Source organism: Oncorhynchus gorbuscha, linkage group LG05 (assembly GCF_021184085.1).
Source record: "Oncorhynchus gorbuscha isolate QuinsamMale2020 ecotype Even-year linkage group LG05, OgorEven_v1.0, whole genome shotgun sequence".
In the NCBI taxonomy this organism is placed as follows: domain Eukaryota; kingdom Metazoa; phylum Chordata; class Actinopteri; order Salmoniformes; family Salmonidae; genus Oncorhynchus; species Oncorhynchus gorbuscha.
In genome coordinates, this window is record NC_060177.1 from 42,709,844 (window position 1) to 42,730,223 (window position 20,380).

At 43.9% G+C, this 20,380-nt stretch overlaps 1 protein-coding gene across 1 annotated transcript in view; it reads right to left on the bottom strand.

Annotated features, from left to right (window-relative positions):
* Nucleotides 1-20,380, bottom strand: part of LOC124035945 (MAM domain-containing glycosylphosphatidylinositol anchor protein 1-like) — a 447,455-nt gene that overhangs the window by 154,614 nt on the left and 272,461 nt on the right. Inside the window, exon 7 of the mRNA XM_046349921.1 lies at nucleotides 2,604-2,873. Within this exon, the coding sequence (XP_046205877.1) occupies nucleotides 2,604-2,873 (270 nt within the window). The remainder of the gene's footprint in view (nucleotides 1-2,603; nucleotides 2,874-20,380) is intronic.

Consider the following 20,380-nt stretch of genomic DNA (forward strand, 5'->3'; position numbering starts at 1 on the left):
ACCACAATATAGGGTCAGCTTCCCCACTAAGGTCCAGGGTAAGAACTTGAAATTTGAGGAAAATGGTTTTGGGTTAAGGTTAGGGTTAGGGCTAGCAGCTGTAATGTGAATATGCTATACGTAGCCACCATTGTTTGCTGTTTTGGGGTTTTGTTAGTATATTGTATGTAGTTTTATGCTTTTTGATGATAATGCATGTTATGGCTGAGCTGTGCTGCTGTGAACCAGTCTGATATCTGCTCTTCTCTCTGTATAATGTGTTATGTTTATATAACCAGGTATGCTTTTCTATTCCACATCTGTCTGGCAAATGCAACCTTCCTTATCAATGGCCCAATGGCAGGCTTTCAGTTCATCGGTTTGTAGTCTGCTCAGTAATCCACCTGCCTACCTATTCTTCATGGCCTACAGAGCAGCGACCAACTTGCATATCAAAGAGTATGTCTCCTCTCTCAGTAGTACAAGTTGTAGTTTCACGCTAAAGCAATGGTGTACAATAGAGCCCTTAGTATCACAATACTCGATACTAAAATGATACATATTATCTAAAGTCAGAATAACCACTAGGTTTTTTAAACAATGTGTTGATAACTGGTAGAACAACTAAAGTAACAAATATAATATATTCTATTCTACAGTATATTACATTTATTTAAAAAACAACATCCTAACCCTTCCTTATGCAAAACCATATCTGACACATCCGATCATACAAAATAATTGTACAATTGAATCTTAACTATTTTAAAATGTGGGGTTAATTTGCTCATCTATGGCCAAAATATTGGGTCAAATGACATTCATTAGACCTAGGATTCATTATTCATTACAGCTTAATCATTTTATGTATTAACTGAATAGTTTAGTTCCAAAACTTAAAGAACACTCTGAAGCTCCTTTCTTGAATCGTCTATATTACAATGGTCTACACACCATATAAATACAATTGGTTTTTAGACAGCATACTACGATTCCCATTTCAACACCCAGGGTGCAATCCTCTAATCGGGGCTGCTAGATTACTGCTAGCAAGTACAGCTCTGACAATTTAGTCTAAATATATGACTTTTGGTTTGTAATCACACTATAATTATAATGCTCACTCGCAAAATGTATTAGAATTTAGTGGCTAGTAGAATAATGTACAATGCAAATGTCATGGGTGAAATACTTTTTTTAATGTTGTTTTGGAACTAAAACCCCCTTGCATAATGTAACACCTTTTTCTTACTTGTATTCCCATAGTTCACTTCGTTAGAAGAAGCCATGCTGTCGGCATTTTCTCTATCCTTTCGCTTGCTTCTCGAAAGTGGCTTGCGCTGTGGCATGCACAAGTAGCCTGGCTGGCTTACTACTGCCCCATTGAAGATTTAGAATGACACACTCGATCCTATCAATCCATATATGACATGAGACACATTTCACAGAACTACCGAAAGTAACAAAAATTCTAGTACCTAACCTTTTTTTCGTGTTCTAGTATCGAAAAAGTACTGTCGTTTCAGTTTACCATGTGGTGATTTACGGCACAGCATTAGATGTGTAGCTTATTTTTAATTTACCAAGATGGCAAGTTCATCTTGCCTCAGCGAGGTCACTGGGCAGTGAGTAACATGAGAAATAAGCCTACTCTTGGTTTTCTGAGAAGCTGTCTCAGTATGGCGGGCCTTAACAAATTTCATATTACAGTGAGCTCCAAAAGTATTGGGACACTGACACATGTGTTGTTTTTGCTCTGTAGTCCAGCACTTTGGATTTGAAAATATATAATGACTATGAGGGTAAAGTGCAGAATGTCAGCTTTAACTTGAGGGTAATTTCATAAACTGTTTTGAAATTCCATCACTTTTTGTAGCGAACCAAAAGTATTGGGACAAATTCACTTCTATGTGTATTAAAGTAGTGCAAAGTGAAGTATTTGGTCCTATATTCATAGCATGCAATGACTACATCAACCATTTGTCTGTTTTCGTTTGTGAGTTATTTTACATGAATATTACAAAAATGTTATACCCAAGTGAAACAAGAAGCCATGGAAGGCCACAATATAGTTCCTTAAAATTAGATTAACTTTTGTTTTCAAGTAGAATGTTAATGCAGATTTAATTTAGTTTGATTTTATTTATAAGGATCTTTTGGGGTGGAAATAATTTTGACACCTATCTTTTAAAGAAAACAAATACAAATATTATAAAAAAATGTTTGCATAAAATATATCAATGGTGCCAGTAATTTTGAATGTGACTATCAATGACTGTACCAAAGATGGTGTATATCTCAGACGAACAGCTTTACTATATCATTTTTTTCAAGGTTTCTGTCTGTGTAAGTGGGTGTTCCCTTTCTCGCATGAGCTCACGGTTCCTCCATAATATCTGGCATGCTCACGTGAGAGAACAGCTGGCTCTAGTCTACTTATTGTTCCCTCCCCACTCGCCCCACCTGCCCTGAGCAGAAATATTTGCCAGTGAGATGTCTCGCTATGTGGCAATAAGTCGACCAGAGAGAGGCCCCGCCCAGATCAGAAAAAATTGGAAAGCCAGATGTCCCCCTTTCTCTTCAGTCTCTGACTGTATATTAAATAGACACACACACACACTCACTTCGGACGAGGAGATTGACGTTCCTCTTGGCCGGGTTCCCCACGTTGTTGACCGCTGTGCAGTTGTAGAAGCCTGAGTCGACGAGCGTGACCGAGCGCAGTGTCAGAGTCCCATTCCTTACCAACGAGTTTCTCGGCAATGGGTTGGGGTAGCGCGACCAGGTGACAGTGGGCTTAGGGAATCCGGCAGTCACCTCACACGACAGGGTCACGTCTTTCCCGGGGTCCACCACCAAGGTCTCGTTGACCGACAGCCGTAGAGCAGGGGGAGCTGAGGGGAGAGGAGGGTGAGAAGAGTGGAAAATGTGTGAGTTTGTCATTGTTTAAATATGCGTCCGGTGACTTGTCTACATTGTTGTTAGGATGTTGGCCAGTTGACCGACAGCCAGAGAGCAGGGGAACTCAGGAGAAGATGGGGAGAGGAGAAGGTGTTAGTATGTACATTGCCAGTAGCTAGTTCTTGTTCCGTTTTGACTTCTCACACATGCGAGTGGACACACTGATAGTGATAACGCACAGATTCACGCACGTACGCATGCGCACACACACTTACACACACAGATCTGCCTTCCAGGCATGTTCTAACCCAGAGCTGTGTAGACATTAGCTGTAGCTTATATCTTTAGCTCCGTAGTCGATCTTTAACCACATTCATTAACGACTCCATTACAACTACCTCTCCAGGAGTACCCAAACAACTAGACACGCTTTTAGATGGCTTCGGGCTAAATCAATATCATTTTTCAGAAGGTAAGATTGTAGCAGTGGGCTCACTTCACAATTTGACTGTGTGGACAACTAAATAGCAGCCTGTCGATGTGCCCTTGAGCAAGGCACTTAACCCTAATTGCTCCTGTACTGTAAGTTGCTCTGGTTAGGGCTGTATGCTAAATGACTAAAATGCAAATGCTCGGTATCTGAAAGGGCTTCGAAGATACAGTTGACTCATTGGATCTATCTGTATTGATTTGGAAAGCAAGCTCTATTAAATGACACCTCTACCTCTTATTTATATTGATCTAGAGACAGACGGAAAGAATGTGCGCATCTCATTTAGTCACTTTAACAGGCATTCATTTAGAATAGATTTGTGTCCTCTTGGTCTCTTTATAGTTATACACTCCTTAGAGCATTAGTCGGGAATACTTTAAATGAAGTTGCTCCTAAACCTTTGTAGTACAACTAGTAACATAATTGTATTAACATTTGTAGTACTTTAGTAGCAGCAACCTCTTAAGGATCACACCTTTTTCTATTTTTGCCTAAAATGACATCTAACTGCCTGTAGCTCAGGACCTGAAGAAAGGATATGCATATATAACACATTAGATCTGGTAAAAGATAATACATTCTTTAAAAAAAATTGTTTCCATCATCTGAAAAGAGGGGTCCCGTAGAGGCTAATTGCAAATTAATTGCATGTTAAGACAAGTTTCACGGCAGACATTGTGACAGCCATGCCAAGTGACAAGCTACCAAAACTAGCACAAAGTCAAGTTTTCTTGTTTCATAGCTGTCCTTTAAAAAAAAGAGTAGAATGACCTGAAATACTGCATGGCGAGAACATCGAAGAGGGCAAAACACAAGACAGAGATCGATAGCAGCTCAACACATTGGAAATACAGAGGGCAAAGCTGGGAAGAGTGGAACAAAATACTGTAGAGCAGACAAAGGAGGAAAAAACGGGTAAGTCCAAAGGGACATTAATCATCAAAGTTGTCGTTTTGACAGAACACACACAAACCTAGCCGTCGGACTTAAGGTGGAAAGAATGGCTGTGGACGGCTTTTCAGTCAGGCCATGGAGTCATACATCCCTAATGGGCAGAACTTGTTTGCTGTGGAGTATAGTAGTGCATACAGAAAGTGTGTTAATACCTGATGGCATGCCAAGGGCCTCCCGAGTGGCACAGTGGTTAAAGGCGCTGTACTGCAGTGCCAGCTGTGCCACCAGAGACTCTGGGTTCGCGCCCAGGCTCTGTCGTAACTGGCCGTGACCACGACGCACAATTGGGATAGCGCCGTCCGGGTTAGGGAGGGTTTGGCCGGTAGGGATATCCTTGTCTCATCGCGCACCAGCGACTCCCGTGGCGGATTGGGCGCAGTGCGCGCTAACCAAGGTTGACGAGTGCACGGCGTTTCCTCCAACACATTGGTGTGGCTGGCTTCCGGTTGGATGCGCGCTGTGTTAAGAAGCAGTGTATCCAACCTTCATCTCTCCTGAGCCTGTACGGGAGTTGTAGCGATGAGATAGTAGCTACAATTGGATACTACGAAATTGGGGAGAAATCAAATACTTGTTGGTATGAATAAAATGTAGGACATATTATGGAGGTTGTTATGAATGATACTGCAATACGGTCCTGACTTGTTTCATGAAGGAGTTATGAATGCCCTATGCACCATGAAGTATTACAGATATATTTTGTGTCTCTGAGATCTGTGTATGTTCACATTTGCCATGCATTTGCCATACATTTGCAATGCTTCCAGGAATAACAAGAGTCAAAAGGTTAACCACATTTTAAAAAACAAAAAACAATAATGGACTTACAAACCTATTACAATTCACAAAAAATACAAAACGTTGGTAGGTTTTAGATTTGGGAGAGTGCAATAGTTTTTATTTGATCAAGTTTTTAAATTAGCAACTTTATGTGTCCACTTTTTGGATATAAGACTCCAGTCTATATAGGGAATAGGGTGCTATTTGGTACGCCAACAGTCTTACTGTGTTGTAACTTTAATGAGTTGCAGAGTTAATTGTTTACCATTAATTAATTGAGCTGTATCTAAAGATATTTTATTTGACAATTATTTACAAATGTAAGAGTAATTGTATTAGAATTCATGTGGAGGAGATTGAGAGTGTACATATTTCTGTTGTATTTGATTACGCTATTGAATGCAAGTACCAGAATGCCCTATGACAGGAAGTTAAAAAAATGTGAACGAGCCCAGTGACAAGTTATATTCCCTGGCTTCCGAACCAACTTTCTTTTATTGTTTTGTAGAATCTAAAGTGGTAAAATGTAACGTGAACAAGTATTATTAGTAAAAATAAGCTTTCATCTCACAACCTTTGAAGATAGTTATTCTATATTTTTGGTGCCGAAACCCGGGAGTATGAACTGCGACGAAGATCAGAGGGATGAATTGGCTGAAATGTCAGCGGAGGAATGTTGGCATGAAGTAGAAAGAATGCAACGAAAGCGGGGTACCATCCGAGGTGCCACAACGCAGACTTTTGAATAAAATTGACGTGGAAATAACCCAGTTAAGTCCGGATACCGATCACTTGAGTACATTGTTGGAATTGCTGTTAGCTAAGGAGGACAGATTGTTTGAGAAAATTAGAAGAAAATAAGTCCTAAAACAACAGGATCTCAATCTATTACCAGCACAGGTGAGTGATGCTAACTCAGACAGATCTCAGAGACAATCAGTAAGACAATCAGTTATTGAGAAATTCTATGGAGATATCAGTATGTGGCAGGAGTTTTGGAGACAGTATCAGACTGCTATTCAAAAAATGATTCACTGTGCAATAAAGAGAAGTTTACCTACCGGGAAACGTATCTCACTGGACCAGCTGCAAAGGCAGTAGCAGGACTGATGTTAACAGCCAGTAACTATGATGATGCAATCGCTCTGCTCAAGAGCAGATTTGGAAAGAAAGATCTTGTGATTAGTGCTCACATGTCAAAGCTGCGAATCTCACTCCCGTGAAGATATCCTCTGACCTAAATGCCTTGAGGCAGCTATATGATGAATGTGATATTATTATATTACATTCAGGTTAGGAGCTTGGAATCGCTGGGTGTAGTGTCAGAAACCTATGGAAGTCTTCTATGCCCAATCTTACTGCAGATGATTCCAGAGGACATAGCTCTTGACTATAGTCGTCAGAGGGGAGTAGATGATGAAAGGAAAATGTCTGAGATCGTCAGTTTCCTACAGGAGGAGGTCCAGAGCAGGGAGAGGGCGCTACAAATGACAAGATCATGAAACCAACAGAAAGAGAGCAAACCATTGAACAAGTCATTCTCCTCCAATGAAATGAAAACAGAAAGACCCAACATGCAATCTCCTGCGGCACAACACTGTCTATTCTGTGACAGTGCAGACCACAAATCAGAAAACTGCCTGACCACAATATTGAAGCACGCAAAGAGAAATGAAAGAAAATGGAAAGATGCTTTGTATGTTTAGGACAGAAACACATAGCAAAATTATGTAAAGTCAAAGACATAACATGTGGAAGCAGACATCAAATTGCTGTGTGCTGTGTGTCTGTTTCTGCAGATGATGATGCTTCCTCAGTTATTCCCCATTCAGTGAAGATGAAACCAGATTAACAGAACACTGAATAGCTATAAACGACAAAGGCATAGGTAAGAAGGCCCATCGGGCAGGAAGATAGCTCGTTGCTTTTTAGATGGAGGCAGTCTGAAGTTTCATACATGAACACCTTGTGAAGAGCCTGAAGCTACCAATAATCAGACAAGAGGCACTCTCTCTTCACACGTTTGGGTCCTCTGCTCCAGCAACGTCCCAACGTAACACAGTGAAAGTCATCTTGGAGAATGTCTGGGACAAACAGCAGAGAATTGAAATAGAGGCAATTGAAATCTCACAAGTGTGCACAGCTGTGATGAAGGTTCCTAGTGAGCAGATTCAACATTAGCTCTATAGAAAGGGACTGCAGATCGCAAACTTTCCGGGAGATGACAATGATATTGAACTTTCTGTCCTGAAAGGAGCAGACTACTACCGGCAGATAGTATCAGGCCGAGTGGAGCGACTGACAGAGACACTGGTGGCTTTAGAGAGCACCTTTGAATGGTTGTTGCAGGAACCAGTGTCCATGTCAAGTGTCGCTGAGGCAACATGCATGTTCATCTGACATGATGAAGACACACTAGTCTCCAAACAACTGCATGCATTCTGGGAGCTTGAGTCTCTGGGTATCACAAGTGAGAAAACACAAAACGAAGAGGAAAATTAGGCTCTACAGAGGTTCAAGAGAACAACCACCTTCAAAGATGGACGATACCATGCGGAGTTGCCATGGAAACGAGAAATGCCAGAAATCCAAGACAACTGCAGAATTGCTAAGAAATGGTTTGAAGGACTGAAGAAAAGACTGAAGAAGGATGTGACGTTGTACAGCAGATACAATGAAGTAATAGAGGACTACTTACAACAGGATATGGGAGAGGACATGCCCAAGGACAATGCATCAAACACAGGCAACATGAAATACTATTTACCTCACCATGCAGTACTCAGAGAAGACAACCTGACGACAACACTGAGAGTGGTGTTTTATGCCTCGTCCTATGAAGATGGCTGTCCATCACTCAATGACTGTCTACTCACAGAACCTAACCCGAATCCGGATCTGCTCAGCATTCAGACTACATGAGATCGCATTCATGGCAGACATCAAGAAGACTTTCCTAGAGATATCCCTAGCAGAGAGAGACTGAGACGCTGTGAGATTCCTGTGGCTCACAGGCCCAACAAGGGGAGAAAATAAAGAGGAACTGTGCGTGCCGAGGATGAACAGAGTGGTATTTGGAGCTTCCCCACGCATATTCTTGCTTGCAGCTACAATCAGGAAGCACCTGAAACAATATAAAACAGAACAACCAGAAGTTGTAGAGACATTGAGAGAGTCACTCTATGTAGATGACTTCATTGCAAGTTCACGCGATGTTGAAGAGGCTGACCTTGTGACAACTGCAAAGTGAATGCTGTCGACTGCAGGCACGGACCTGTGGATGACCAATTCTCCTGAACTGAAACCAAATGGGAGAAGATTATGACAACTGACCACCCGATGGTGCTAGAAATACTAGGGGTAGTGCTGAAAGTTTTAGGTTTAGTGTGGAGACTGGGAACAGATGACTTTGTGTTACTGACCATTCTAAAGCAAAAGAAAAACACAACGTGAATTGTTTTGCAGTCGTCTGCACACATCTTCAACCCTCTTGACTTCCTGACCCCCTTCACAATCAAGATCAAGTACATGTTCAAGGAAATATGGGAGTCAGAGGAGACTGTTGATAACAAGGTTCCAGAAGAGGTGAATAGAAGAACAAAAGCCCAGTTGCCAGGTCACTGTACCGCTCGCAGCAAACAGCACAGACATCACTGGACGCGTGTTGGAGCTTGAAAGGTACAGAAAACTGAAAAGAGTGTTCAGAGTGACCGCCTGGATAGAGAGATCCTTAGCCAATGCTGGGAAATACTCATCAGGTCAGTGAAAACATGCCTGAGAAAGGTTCATGGGAGAGCTTCACTCAACTTTGATGAGATTTAAGCAAAGTTCTGACAGAGATTGATGCTATCCTAAATTCTAGGCCTCTGACCTTTGTGCACAATGAAGTGGATGAGCCACAACCCCTGACACCAGCACACTTCCTGGCGGGTAAAAGACTAACCTCTTTGCCGCCCAAGCCATTTCCAGCTGACACTCAGTACCCAACGCTAAACAAGGAGGAAATGACACCCAGATGGAAGTACAGACAGAGACTTGTGACCAGCTTCTGGAACAGCTGGCAAAGAGTCTACTTACTGGATCTATAGTCAGCACACCGCTGTGACACACCACAGCCCACCCCAGTGAAAGTGGGTGATGTTGCACTCATCAGATTAGATAACACACCCAGACTAACCTGGAAACTAGGAAAGATTGAGGAACTGTTTCCAGGCTGAAATGGCCTAGTTAGGTCATGTTCAGTTTGTACTGCCTCATGGACTCGTTGAGAAGGCCTATTCAGTTGATATACTGCTTAGAGATTTAGATGAACACAGCGGTTCATTGGGGGGAGGATGTTGTAACTTTAATGGGTTACAGAGTTAATGTTTACAGTTAATTCATTGAGCTGTATCTATTTACATATGTAAGAGTGATGGAAATTGAGAGAACTATGTACATATTTATGTTGTATTGTTTAGTATTGGATTACGCTATTGTCAGTTAGTACCAGAATGCCTTGCTATAGGAAGTAAAAAAAACTAAGAATGTGACAGTTATGACAAGTGATTACCCTGGCTTTTGCTAGCAACTTTCTTTAATTGTTTTGTAGAATCTGAAGTGGTAAAATATAACGTGAACAAGTATTATTAGTATTACTAAAAATAAGCTTTCATCTAACAACCGACATTGAGTCATTACTTTGAAGATAATTAGTTATTCTGTCATGTGTGCTCCCTCTACGGCCTCTATGTCACCAAGCTGCACACCTGTCACCATCATTAAGTGCACCTGGCCGTCATCAGACTCACCTGGACTCCATCACTTCCCTGATTACCTTCCCTATATATGTCACTCCCTTTGGTTCCTTCCCCAGGTCGTTATTGTTTCTGTATCTGGTCTGTGCGTTGTTAATGTTTCTTGTTTTGTTTTATGTTGTGTTTATTTATTAAAACACTCACTGCCTGAACTTGCTTCCTGACTCTCAGCGCACATCGTTACATATTCTATATACTGAGATGAAAGTGCACATTTTACTTAATAGAACAGAGCTGCTTGGTCAGATTCAAACTACAAACTAAGTCCAAACCCCCACTTACTGGACTAACAAACACATATTACCTGGATAGTAACAATTTTTAATTTAGATTCACTGGCATGTTCAGGGTGCAATGTCATAGAACATTCAGATAGAAAGGCATTGTCTAGAACATATATGACTTAGAATTTGGCATCATGTCAGCTGTTTTCATGACATTTCGCTCTGAGACGTTATGCATAAGTATTCATTTAGAACCACTGGTCTATTCAGAAGGGTGCAACATTACAGAATATTCAGATATAAACGCATTGTACAAATGCTGTATGACAATAATGCCGAATTGGACAGCATGACAGTTTTATTCATTACATTTCTTTTCTGCAACACTCAGAACATTTCCTCACCGAATATATCCCCCTCTTCACTAATACTCGTCATGAATCTACCCAATGGAGTGCTGGGTCAAAGGTCAATGGTGAGAGCTGACTCCCACTCTAATCCAATGACAGGTGAGAGAGTGAGATGGAGGATATGCATCCATCCATACAGTAATAACCTCGCTTCCCACTCCAATCCAATATGCTTACCCCTTTCTATGGGAAGTGGTGGGGAACACAGTGGGGGGCTAAAGCTTTTCTCTTAGCCCCTGAATTCTCAGAGTAAAGGGATAATCTCATATCGAGACCCCGCAAAAAATAGGAACCTATTTATTAGAGAGACCTCATATCCCTTAGTCTATAATCTTCCTCTCTTCACCAGATTTCCATCGCAGTAATGAAAAGAGCATGTGGGGAGGCTGGCAGCTGGGGAGGAAAACACACATGAGACAGACACGGACACACAGATTTGCATACCCACACGTGCACACACAGACACATCGGAACTGACACACACACAGACACATGTGCACAGGCAGACACATCACAACTGAAGACAGGCGCACACACACACATTCACAAAACACAGATCCAACATCTTGCTATACCTCTTCAACTAACTCATTGTTAATTATTTTCAGAGGAGCAACAGATTTTCATAGTTATTCATGCATGTATGTCAAGGTTTGAGTTAAATTGTTTCATATATTAATATTATACGTTTATAGCCATGTATTTCCAAGTTATACACCAAATCATGACTTTCTTTATTATGTAACTAGAAAGAATATTGGAAACTGAAGCCATATTGGTCCTCAATAAAAACTCTTAGAGCCCAGAAGAGAACATTCTCTTGCTTGAAGAAAAAATAAAAACACCTTGAAACATCCATTTAATAGAATGGTGCAAGGGGCACCATTTCCCTGATCTTATGAGCTCTTAAACATCAGTCTCTGGCTGTATCCCAAATGGCACTCTATTCCATATCTAGTGCACTTCTTTTGACCAGAGCCACATGGTCACTGTTCAAAAGTTGTGCACTAGATAGGGAATTGGGTGCCATTTGGGATGCACAACTATGTGCCAGGTCCACTAGAGCGAAGGTCCAATATAATTATTTAATGAACACAATACTTCATGAGTGTTATTAAAAGTGTCCTGATGCCACCTTTCTTAAGACTGATATCCCTCATAGGAGAAGTCCCCCAATCCGTCAAAACTACACTTACTACAGATTCTCACCAATGCGCCACCTCTCACACTGCAGGCCTTAATGCTCAAACCAGTTTTGTTTTTTCAAATCCGCTTTCGACTAGAGACTGTCCAAACAGCATGTTACAAGTGACCAAATGGGATTTGTGTAAATTCAGACTGTAGTCATTTGCTAATATGGCTACACTATTTGCCATTGTAATAGTGGGTGTTTGCGCAGTGCCGTAAACCACAGATTACCCATGTTATTGACCAGATAATCATGTGGCCTATTTAACAATGAAAATAATTGTCTTCAAAAAGGTATTTAAAAAATGGAAGGCAGTTGGGAAGAGGCAAGATCAGTTGGGACCATTCTAGCCAAAGCGAGGGCAGATATTCATGTGAACAACCGGCGCAACGCCGCTATAAAGTGGTTTTTGCTGGGATGTTACGTGTCCTACTTATACCAGTACACTAGTAACAACCTAAGCATCACACACTTCTATTCGATCAAATAAGCCTCACTTAGCAAATAAGCCATTCAATTTTTGGGGGACCAAAATTGACACTCTCATTGATCTCCATACAAAAACTTCTCCCTTGGTGAGCAAAAAAAAAATGCCATCTGCTGGAGAAAATATATTTTGGGCCCAATTATCCCTCTTGCGTTGCCTCTTCCTCTCTGCGTAAACTGATTGGTGGTGGTTTGCTTAATAGAATAAATTTGATTTATACTTTTACTTTTGATACTTAAGTATATGTTAGTAATTACATTTACTTTAGAGCTGGTCATGGGTGCACCTCAAGGTATTAAACGATATCATAACCGCTATCGACCTGGCCAAGGCTTTCGACTCTGTCAATCCCTGTATTCCTATCGGCAGACTCAATAGCCTTGGTTTCTCAAATGACTGCCTCGCCTGGTTCACCAACTACATCGCAGACAGAGTTCAGTGTGTCAAATTGGAGGGCCTGTTGTCCGAACTTCTGGCAGTCTCTATGGGGGTACCACAGGGTTCAATTCTCGGGCCAACTCTTTTCTCTGTATATATCAATTGTCGCTCTTGCTGCGGGGATTCCCTGATCCACCTCTACGCAGACGACACCATTCTGTAAACATATGGCCCTTCTTTGGACACTGTCTCTGCTGCTAAAGCCACTTTCTACCACGCTAAATTCCAAGCATCTGCCTCTAACCCTAGGAAGCTCTTTGCCACCTTCTCCTCCCTCCTGAATCCTCCGCCCCTTCCCCCCCCCTCCTCCCTCTCTGCAGATGACTTCGTCAACCATTTTGAAAAGAAGGTCGACGACATCCGATCCTCGTTTGCTAAGTCAAACAACACCGCTGGTTCTGCTCACACTGCCCTACCCTGTGCTCTGACCTCTTTCTCCCCTCTCTCTCCAGATGAAATCTCGCGTCTTGTGACGGCCGGCCGCCCAACAACCTGCCCGCTTGACCCTATCCCCTCCTCTCTTCTCCAGACCATTTCCGGAGACCTTCTCCCTTACCTCACCTCGCTCATCAACTCATCCCTGACCGCTGGCTACGTCCCTTCCGTCTTCAAGAGAGCGAGAGTTGCACCCCTTCTGAAAAAACCTACACTCGATCCCTCCGATGTCAACAATTACAGACCAGTATCCCTTCTTTCTTTTCTCTCCAAAACTCTTGAACGTGCCGTCCTTGGCCAGCTCTCCCGCTATCTCTCTCTGAATGACCTTCTTGATCCAAATCAGTCAGGTTTCAAGACTAGTCATTCAACTGAGACTGCTCTCCTCTGTATCACGGAGGCGCTCCGCACTGCTAAAGCTAACTCTCTCTCCTCTGCTCTCATCCTTCTAGATCTATCGGCTGCCTTCGATACTGTGAACCATCAGATCCTCCTCTCCACCCTCTCCGAGTTGGGCATCTCCGGCGCGGCCCACGCTTGGATTGCGTCCTACCTGACAGGTCGCTCCTACCAGGTGGCGTGGCGAGAATCTGTCTCCTCACCACGCGCTCTCACCACTGGTGTCCCCAGGGCTCTGTTCTTGGCCCTCTCCTATTCTCGCTATACACCAAGTCACTTGGCTCTGTCATAACCTCACATGGTCTCTCTTATCATTCCTATGCAGACGACACACAATTAATCTTCTCCTTTCCCCCTTCTGATGACCAGGTGGCGAATCGCATCTCTGCATGTCTGGCAGACATATCAGTGTGGATGACGGATCACCACCTCAAGCTGAACCTCGGCAAGACGGAGCTGCTCTTCCTCCCGGGGAAGGACTGCCCGTTCCATGATCTCGCCATCACGGTTGACAACTCCATTGTGTCCTCCTCCCAGAGCGCCAAGAACCTTGGCGTGATCCTGGACAACACCCTGTCGTTCTCAACCAACATCAAGGCGGTGGCCCGTTACTGTAGGTTCATGCTCTACAACATCCGCAGAGTACGACCCTGCCTCACACAGGAAGCGGCGCAGGTCCTCATCCAGGCACTTGTCATCTCCCGTCTGGATTACTGCAACTCGCTGTTGGCTGGGCTCCCTGCCTGTGCCATTAAACCCCTTCAACTCATCCAGAACGCCGCAGCCCGTCTGGTGTTCAACCTTCCCAAGTTCTCTCACGTCACCCCGCTCCTCCGCTCTCTCCACTGGCTTCCAGTTGAAGCTCGCATCCGCTACAAGACCATGGTGCTTGCCTACGGAGCTGTGAGGGGAACGGCACCTCAGTACCTCCAGGCTCTGATCAGGCCCTACACCCAAACAAGGGCACTGCGTTCATCCACCTCTGGCCTGCTCGCCTCCCTACCACTGAGGAAGTACAGCTCCCGCTCAGCCCAGTCAAAACTGTTCGCTGCCCTGGCCCCCCCAATGGTGGAACAAACTCCCTCACGACGCCAGGACAGCGGAGTCAATCACCACCTTCCGGAGACACCTGAAACCCCACCTCTTTAAGGAATACCTAGGATAGGATAAGTAATCCCTCTCACCCCACCCCCCCCCTAAGTTTTAGATGCACTATTGTTAAGTGACTGTCCCACTGGATGTCATAAGGTGAATGCACCAATTTGTAAGTCGCTCTGGATAAGAGCGTCTGCTAAATGACTTAAATGTAAATGTAAATGTAAATGTAACCTCCAAATGAGCTTCAATGCTATACAACACTCCTTCCTTGGCCTCCAACTGTTCTTAAATGCTAATAAAACCAAATGCATGCTTTTCAGCCATTCGCTGCCGTTCGCCCACCCGACTAGCATCACTACCCTGGACAGTTCTGACTTAGAATATGTGGACAACTACAAATACCTAGGTGTCTGGCTAGACTGTAAACTCTCCTTCCAGACTCATATTACACATCTCCAATCCAAAATCAAATCTAGAATTGGCTTTCTATTTCGCAACAAAGCCTCCTTAACTCACGCCGCCAAACTTACCCTAGTAAAACTGACTATCCTACTGATCCTCGTCTTCGGCGATGTCATCTACAAAATAGCTTCCAATACCCTACTCTGCAAACTGGATACAGTCTATCACAGTGCCATCGATTTTGTTACCAAAGCCCCGACATATTCGTCGCCAGACCCACTGTCTCCAGGTCACCTAGTCTATGCTAGGTAAAGCTTATCTCAGCTCACTGGTCACGATAACAACACCCACCCATAGCACGCGCTCCAGCAGGTATATCTCACTGGTCACCCCCAATCCCCAACCGATGATATGGTGTGTTGTCCTCCAGAAATATTAGATATTTAGAACCAAATACTTTTAGACTTTTACTCGAGTAGTATTTTACTGGGTGGCTTACTTTTACTTTCTATTAAGGTATTTATACTTTTACTCAAGTATGACAATTGGGTACTTTTCCACCACTGAACATAAGAACTCTTTACTATGAAGTCACCTTATAGAGTACATCTTGACAGGGGGAAAGCCTTTTGTAATCACACCGAAAATAGCTGAATACAGCAACAGCTCAAAAGTGATTAATGCACACACAGACACGACAACAACCTCAATAACGCAATGTATCATAAGAAGTGACTCAATGCTGGCTGTCTGAATTAGCAAAAACTTAAATAAATTGTGCCGTTTGTGCGATGAACATTCATGTTTTTTTATTTTTTATTTTGTCTTGATAGCCCTTACGCCTCTTCCTCAATGCCACCTGAAGAGAACTGGTATACAAATGGCACCCTCTTCCCTATATAGTGCACTACTTTCGAGAAGGGCCGGTAGGGGGAGTTTAGGTGCCATTTTGGACACAAGCTTTGTCTCACTGTTTGGCTTTGAGCTGGCAGATATCATACAGTGTATGTAGCCTATGCATGTACAGACTGCCTTCAACATGGCCAGCGGTCACTACGAGTATCTGATCATGCCATTTGGCCTTACCAACACGCATGCTGTGTTCCAGACTCTGGTTCATGTTGTTCCTCGACATGATGAACCGGTTCGTCTTCGTCTACCTCGATGACATCCTGATCTTCTCCCGCTCCACCCAAGAACACGTGCTCCACGTCCAACAGGTTCTCCAATGCCTCCTGGAGAACCAGCTTAACGTAAAAGCAGAAGAAGTGCGAATTCCATCGCTCCACCATCCCCCTTCTGGGTCACATCATCGCTGCAGGAAGTGTACAGATGGATTCCGGGGAGGTGATGGTGGTGGTGGATTTCCCACGGCCTACGTCGTGTAGAGATGCAACCTTTCCTGGGATTCACCAACTTTTATCACCACTTTGTCCAGGGCTACAGCACCCTGGCTTCTTCCTTGTCTGCACTCACATCTTCCAAGGTTCTGTTCACGTGGTCCCCAGCTGCTGACCGGGCATTCTGAGATCTCAAACACTGTTTCACCACAGCTCCGATCTTAGTTCATCCTGACCCATCCCGCAAGTTTGTGGAGGAGGCCGATGCTTCGGATGTCGGAGTGGAGAATGTCCTGTTCCAGCGATCTGCCCTAGACCTAAAGTTACATCCATGTGCCTTCTCCCACTGCCTCAACGCTATGGAGAGGAATGATGATGTTGAGAATTGTGAGCTTCTCTCTTGAAGATGGCGTTGGAGGAGTGGAGGCAATGGCTTCATTCCTGTGTACCGACCACAAGACCCTGGAAAATCTCCGCACCGCTAAGCGTCTCATATCCAGTTGAAACAGGCTGTTCACCCAGTAAAACTTCTCCCTCTCATACCGGCCGGGATCCAAGAATGTCAAGCCGGATGCGCTGTCTCGCCTCTATAGCCCCATGGCTACATGAACCTGAGACCATCCTTCCCACCTCATGCCTGGAGACGGCACTTAGCTGTGGAATAGGGAAGGAGGTTTGTGCGGCGCATTGTTCTCAGCCGAACCCCGGCGGGGGCCATGATAACCGGATGTTTGTTCCTCACCATGTTTGTTCCTCCGCACCTGAGTGGGACCACTCCAGGCTTGCCTGCCACCTAGGTTCCCTTCGGACCCTGGCCTTTGTGCGACAATGCTATTGGTGGCCTACCATGGTTCCTGGCTTTTCCTCGTTCGTCTCAGCATGCATGATCTGTGTACAGAATAAGACTACTCGGCAAGCTCCGGCTGGTCTCAACTTCAACGTCTTCAACTTCTCCCTGTCCCTCACCGTCCCTGGTCTCACATATCCCTGTACTTTGTTATGGGTCTCTCCCCTGTCTGATGGCAACACTGCCATACTGACCGCAGTGGATCGGTTTTCCAAATCCGACCACTTCATTTCTCTTCTTAAGCTACCCTCTGCCAAAGAGACAGCCCAGCTCATGGTGCAGCACGTCTTCCAAATCCATGGACTGCCAGTGGACATGTTCTCCGACCGGCATCCTCAGTTCTGGTCCTGGTCCTGGAAGCCATTCTGAACACTCATTGGGTTGTCGGCTAGCCTGTTCTCCGGGTTCCACCCCCAGTTCAATGGCCAGTCGGAGCGAGCGAATCAAGACCTGTAGACGACTCTGCGCTGCCTTGCCTCCGCCAACCCCACAACCTGGAGCCAGCAACTAGTGTGGGTCGAATACGCCCGCAAAACCCTTCTATGCTCTGCCACAGGTCTATCGCCCTTTGAGTGTTCCCTGGGATATCAGCGCAAAAGGTTGACATTCCTTCGGCCCTGATGTTTGTCCGCCGCTGTCATCATACCTGGAAGAGAGCCCGTCGGCCCTTCTCAAGACCACCTCCAGGTATCGGCAACAAGCGGATCACCACCGGACCCCAGCAGAAGGTATGGCTGTCCACCCGGGATCTGCCCCTCCGGGTGGAATCCCACAAACTCTCCCCCCGGTTTGTCGGCAATTTCCCCATCTCCAAGATCATTAGCCCCTCTACTGTTTGTCTTCTGTTGCCCCATGCCCTCCGTAAACATCCCAATGTCCAGAATGAATCCCGTCTCACAGCCCTTTGTCTCCTGTTTCCAGGAAACCAACCAGTGTGTTTCCCCTTACTCCTGTCTGTTCCCGTTTTCTAGTTTTTCCCAGTTTGGACCTTTCTGCCTGCCCTGACCCTGCCTGCACCTTGCCACACCACACTTGATTATTGACCCCTGCCTGCTCTGACCCTGAGACTGCCTGCTGTTCTTGACCTTTTGCACCCTATATGGATTACAGACCTCTGAAAGCCCTTGACCTGTCGTTTGCCTGCCCCTGTACTAGTAATACACTTTTGTTTCTTCGACACTGTCTGCATCTGGGTTTTAACTGAAATGTGATAAATAAACCCCCGAAGTGCCATATTGCTATTATAAACTGGTTACAAACATAATTAGAAGCGTGAAAATTAATGTTTTGTCATACCTGTGGTATATGGTCTGATATGCCAATGCTTTCAGCCAATCAGCATTCAGGGCTCAAACCACCCAGTTTATAATAGGAGATACACTATATCTCCCTCTGCCTTGTGATTTACAATCTTCTCTCCATCTATTTTATGTGTGTGTGAAGACCCTTCATTCACTTAGACTGTGTACCAAATGGCACCATTTATTCACTACTTTTGAGCAGCCCAGTTATTAAATCTGGTCAGGATCTTTCAGAGTCATAGAGCAGAAAGCAATGAGGAAGAGATGTTTAGTTTTTAAAAGTGTCACATTGTTCTGTTGAGAATATCACAATATTGTATATCAAATACTGTATCTTGTATGCCAATGATCAAAAGAAACAATAACTTTTTATTTACTTGACACAGAGGACAAACCCACACCCACACCATTATCTCTGGGTCCTGAGAACTCTACCTACTGTGTTCATCTTATAGTGTCTCTGTCGTGAGTATTCTCCATCCACTCATATCGTCATGGCAACTGGGACTGGGAACGTCGTGACACCATCTATCGTCTAGGGAACCCGTCGGTAATTAGGGGCCCAGTCAATTATTAATCGGGGGAGCGGCTAAGGGTGGAGGGGAGATTAACGCGGTTAAATGACGCATTTAGATGGCTTCTTAACTAGCCGTTTATTAGCCTAGTTATAACACAGTACCATAAAGCCTGAGAGGAATAGGCAGTCATTGGTGGACCGAGAGTCTGAAGGGAGGAGAGAGACAGTCTTAACTGAATGTTGTTCAGGTGTCTTAAGAGCAGATCTATGTCTGAATTTTAAAAGGCGAGTGTTGAAATACTCACTTAAAACATATACATTGTTAGAAAAAAGGTTCTCTCTAGTACCTAAAATTGTTCTTTGGCTGTTAACCCTTTGAAGAACCCTTTTTGGTTAAAGGTACAGATGTTGAATCTTAATTTGATTACTCTTTTGTAGCTGAGAATTTTCCTGCAGCGCAGGACACACAAACCTGTAGTGTATTAGAGGTTTAAAAATGTTTTTGAAGTTTGTAATTTCCACGTTAAAATGTTATTTGCCCTAATGAAAAATGTATCAACCCTATTAATTAATCTGCATAATATTTCACATTTCCTGTTGCTGCAGAATAATTTTCCTGCTATAGCAAACTGAATCAAATTAAGATCCTATATCTGTAGAACCCTTTCCACAGAGGGTTCATAATTGGTAACAGCTGAAGAATCCTTTTGGAACCTTTTTCTGTGTATACACACACACAATGGACATGTGTGACATGCACACAGTACGACATCCTGCTGTGCATTGGTTTGTTCTGCAGGAGTGTGTGTAACTGTATAAGAAGAGAAAAAACGAATCCTAAGCGGACACAAACCTATTAAGACTCCTATGGCATTCATAGTTTTCAGCCGAAGGCCGATTCAGGCAGATTCTAGGATGCCCTTATTGGGTCCTTCCAGTTGGGGCAGGAGGAACCACGCCCCAGAATCTAGGGTTTAGCTTTATTCCTGTTGTTTTATGGGGGGAAAGAGGATTTGGCATTGTCACTTAACGGAACAAGTCAGCCCTAATCCCAAGCGAGGATTATGATATAAAAATCTATCAATCCTCTTGTCCTCACCAGCGCTTTCCTGACCTACATGGAAAAATCTCATCTAACAGCAATTGATGACACAAGGACAGAGCATTGTGAACCTGGGGAACCTGCCATGCATCGGGAGAAAACAAAGCCCTGGTCTTAGCTCTGTCGCTAATGCAGAGTACAGGTATACACAAACAGCAGCGGCACACACACGCACGCACGCACGCACGCACACACACACACACACACACATACATACATACATACATACATACATACATACATACATACATACATACATACATACATACATACATACATACATACATA